General features: G+C 32.7%; 1 protein-coding gene across 1 annotated transcript; it reads right to left on the bottom strand.

Moving 5' to 3' along the window:
- Positions 1-352: 352 nt before the first annotated feature.
- On the bottom strand, positions 353-4,050 carry LOC124374551 (E3 ubiquitin-protein ligase AMFR-like; the record flags this gene model as incomplete). The annotated part of the gene is given in 2 exon segments (XM_046832748.1): positions 353-1,720; positions 3,857-4,050. Coding segments are annotated over 2 exon segments (348 nt in total), but the record flags the coding sequence as incomplete, so codon positions are not given.
- Positions 4,051-4,361: the final 311 nt, after the last annotated feature.

The raw sequence follows: 4,361 nt of genomic DNA, 5'->3' as shown, positions 1-4,361 counted from the left end.
ATAATTTATGTCTTTGTTCACCTCATTACATGTATTGCCATTGGCCTAGCACTAATCTTCCAGGATGATTATCTGGAGGGCCAATCTGCACTTCTCGTGATAATATAAAAATTAATAGAAACAAAAGACTAAAAAACACAAAATATCTAACAAAACTTTATTAAACCTGTACAACTCATGTCATCTAAAAACAAAACGTAACAAAACTCTCAAGCAAAATAATATTGAACAAAGGAAAATAAAGTAAACAGCTCTGGAAACATTACAAATGTGTGGATTCAAATTTGGAACTACTTGTGTACATTTTTGTCAATGTCATATTACAAGGAACGGGAAGACTAAATAAATTCAGTTATGCACAAAGAATATTTTATTCTAATGCAGAATATAATATCGTTATGCTAAATTCAGTCACTAGTCAAAACTTAAGTTTGTACACAAATACAATACACATGTAACCTATTATTACTACAACAGTTTATGAACTTAGGGTATGGCTTACACATACATCCAGGAGAATACCCAATAAAACAATATGTGGTGATAAATAGGTACACTGATGGGGAAAAATGAAATAATAACTCTTTGTCATCTTGAACTTGTTTAAAAATTAAAAACTAGACTGTTGCATGAGTTTAATGCAAATCAAATTTCTTTTAAAGGTAATTGAAGATTAACTGACCCAGTTCTCTGAAACAAGCGTGTTGACATTACTAAACACAAATTTACAGAACTAACGCATTCATTGTGTATTTAACTGGCAGAACTCAACTGATCTGATCAATAGGCCATCTGATCATGTTTTAATTAGGTCATTAAAAAATTAGCTTTGCAACTATTATTCTCATAATTTAATGGATTATCCTTCTTAACACCTGTAAGTAACAGACTTTCCGCAGAATGTAAAGTTAATTCATTTGCCTTAATTTAGTGTTATGCAAGGGCAGTTAAATTGACATAAGTTATGCTTGCGAAGGATTAAGCATTTACTTTATAATAGCTACAAATATAATACAAAACTAGACTAGATTCAGATCGCCTAGCAGAATACAAGAGCAGGAGTTTTGTGTGATCTTAGAAAATAAATAATACAGTATATGTACAACATAAATCTTTACATTACACTAATTACCTTAAAGCTATGTGAAAACATAATTGAAAGTACGTCATAACCATTCTAAAAATATCACGATATCTTCTTATTAAATAATACAGTCTTTCATTTCTTCATTTACAAAAGTACTCATTAAAATATTACTTGTTAGATTAAGTGCCGAATCATCAGATAGTGATAATAAGCCTGTATTATAAAAATTTAATTACATCTCTAGAAGCTTGGCTTTAAATTTACTATTGGGACGAAAATTTCCATAAAAATTTAAGAAGGGAAGAGTTTAAACTTACTGAATCTATGAATAACATAACAGTGAATTTACAAACTATACAATTAATTTATAACGAAAATAAAGTGAATGTTTTAAGTGAATCTATATTTAGCGGTTCAAATTTGAAAACAAGCTTTGACAGTACAAAGTGATTCAGCGGTGGTTGGCAATATCAGACACTTCAGCTGGTGGTAGGATGTCTCTCCAAGTAGCGGCGTCGTGCCCCCAGAAGTAACTTCTCCTTCCGCACATGGAGGATCCTTTCGCGTTCGCTTGGAGACTTGGAAAATCGGCTTCCTGCATTCAAAGGTTCATCTTCTTCTTCTGCAGACTCACTACAAACAAGAGTAGTACACTTAGTATTTTTTAAATATCAAATTCATATATCAGGGTGGCCACTCAAAACCTCTTCTCAAATTCCCAGTCAAAAATTTCCGATTTTCTAGTTCATTTTCAAACCAAATAAACAACTGAAATACTATATTTAACCCTTAAACAGAGGTGAAAGGTGAATGTTTAGTCACCAGCTGTATTTGTAGGAAATTCCAAGAAGCTGCGGTGATTAACAAATTTTGTCGTTAGCTGATATGCGAGAAATTCATCGACAATCCATCATACCACCCATTTTAAGATGCTTGGTTTTTCTCAATGTATCAACAAAATATCGTGTGTACCTAATAACTTTTCCTTCTGTAATGTTTAGAACATACATGTAGCCAATTTGGAAAAATAAAGAGAACTAAAAATTACCAACACAGCGCTGTCATGGGGCAGACTACAGTTCAGCATTGTGAGTCAGAGGGCTGCGGTGCACAAACTTTTAGTACGAGACAATGATTTTACCAGTACACAAAATCAGTTTGGTATAACCAACAAATAAGACAAATACTTTCATCTGAACTCTACTTATAACTTGACCTTATGGGAAACACAAACATAAGAGTGCAATGTTTCCATTAACAGAGATTCAGGGATTAATTTCAGGGATTTATATTTTAAAAACTACAAAAATCATATCGCCTACCTTCTCCTTTTAGATAATAGACACGGTAGATTATAAAATGAGCTTCCAGAATATATTCAATTTCAGTAAAGATGTATGGATATTTACAGAAAAAAATTCTGTCTATCACCAAGCACTAGTGTCTGCGTATAGAACCAGCAAATACACTGGCGTTGACAAATGCAAACATACAAAATACAAACTTCAATAAAAATATGATTTATACACCATGTTATTTTGTTCGGTATTGCTTATGTACAATCCCTTTTTTCTTGTGGCATTCTAGCTTGGAGGTGCTTTTTCTTCACATATTAAAAGTTAAGCTTTAGTTAAGAAATTTAAAAGCTGGTTTTGCAAAGTGTAGAAACTATCCCTCTGATTTATTGTTTCAATAAACTGGAATTATGACAATTAAATAATTTTTATTGGTCTTATTTATTCATATTTACGAACATTTCGGCTCAATTTTTTCTATAATCCCACATTTTTATAACACAAGATTTGCAAATATAGTCGGAATTCCAACACAAATCATTTGCAACAACAAACAGTTTTTATCTAGCACATCCCTTATATCGAAATGATCACTTTAGAAATTTCAAAAGGTTTGATTCTCCCTCTCTCGAGGTTTTTAAGAAAGAAATCAAGGAGTTGTTGGTTCTTATCAGCAGTGAGGAGATAGAGTCACTTATCTCTGTAGACTAACTGACAACTGACTGACGGGATTGTCCCCCCCCCCCCCCTCCAAACAAGACAGAAAAATCTGATTTAACTTAGTAAGTATTACCATCTTTTTATTAATTTTTGTTCACTCATTTTTATATGGTTTGTTTATTTTCTCTACAAGATTGCTAATTATCAGAATTCTTAAGTCATATCCATAATTTATTCCATTTAAGATTACTTCTTTCAGTTAAAGTTGTATTAAATTAATCTACACACTGCTTAAGAAGAAAATCCTAAACCTAAAATTTTAAACTTAACGCACTGGCCATTAAGATCCATAAAGGGTTCATTCCCAATTAAACAGATATTAGGTAGCAAATTAATACTTATCATAAATGCTGTTTTTACTAGGTTTTTTATGTTATTTAGCATCAAATTATTTAATGTTAACTATTTAGAATTATTGTATTACCATTTGACACCCAAATGCTACATTAATTTTCTAATTTTTTAATATGAATTCTTTATTTTCAGTAATTTGTGGGGAAAATGTGATTTTTATTTTTTGTTCTGCACCAAATAGCAAACAAACTACATTAATTTTGCTTCTTATTCTAATGATTCATTATTGTCAACTCATATTAGGACATTATTGTAGACAGCTTATGAGTCCCTAAGGCAATTTACAAGGCAATAGCACAACAAACATCCTATTACGACGATCATTTACTGATCCTTCAGATAGTAAATAAGTTTACATTTTCCAATGCATCCACTAATCTGCAAACTATTGCTCCTATACCTGGATGTGGTATGCTGCCAAGTGAGTGGGGGTGGCGAGGTGGTAGTCGGAGTGGGTGGAGAAGGCGGGGGGCTTTGCAGTGGGGCCTGCACATGGCCCTCCAACACATTCTCCACTGTGAGCTCCACGGAGCGGGTGATGTGGAGGTCATCAATGATTACACTCAGCGGCAGATGTGGGAACAGCTGTTGTACCTGCAACAATCACAAAATAAAAATCATATCTTTTACATATTACATTTCTATCTGCAATCTGTAAACTTTAAATGATGAAAATTAAAAAAATGTGTAATTATATACAAGGCAAGTATACGCCACACCACTGTTCAAGTCTATACCTCATTTCATTCTCGACATGTCTTGTGGACAGCCAGAAAGAAAATTTGACAAAGCAGATTAAAGAGGAAATCTGCTGGCCTACTGAGTGATAAAACTTCAATGACACTCAGTGAAAGTTCAGAGATATGCACCTTCTTCAAACTAATTCTTGTCTATGTAGAAATTAA

The sequence above is a fragment of the Homalodisca vitripennis genome, unplaced genomic scaffold (genome assembly GCF_021130785.1).
Source record: "Homalodisca vitripennis isolate AUS2020 unplaced genomic scaffold, UT_GWSS_2.1 ScUCBcl_8967;HRSCAF=17298, whole genome shotgun sequence".
NCBI lineage: Eukaryota > Metazoa > Arthropoda > Insecta > Hemiptera > Cicadellidae > Homalodisca > Homalodisca vitripennis.
This window is presented reverse-complemented; position numbering and strand designations above follow the sequence as displayed.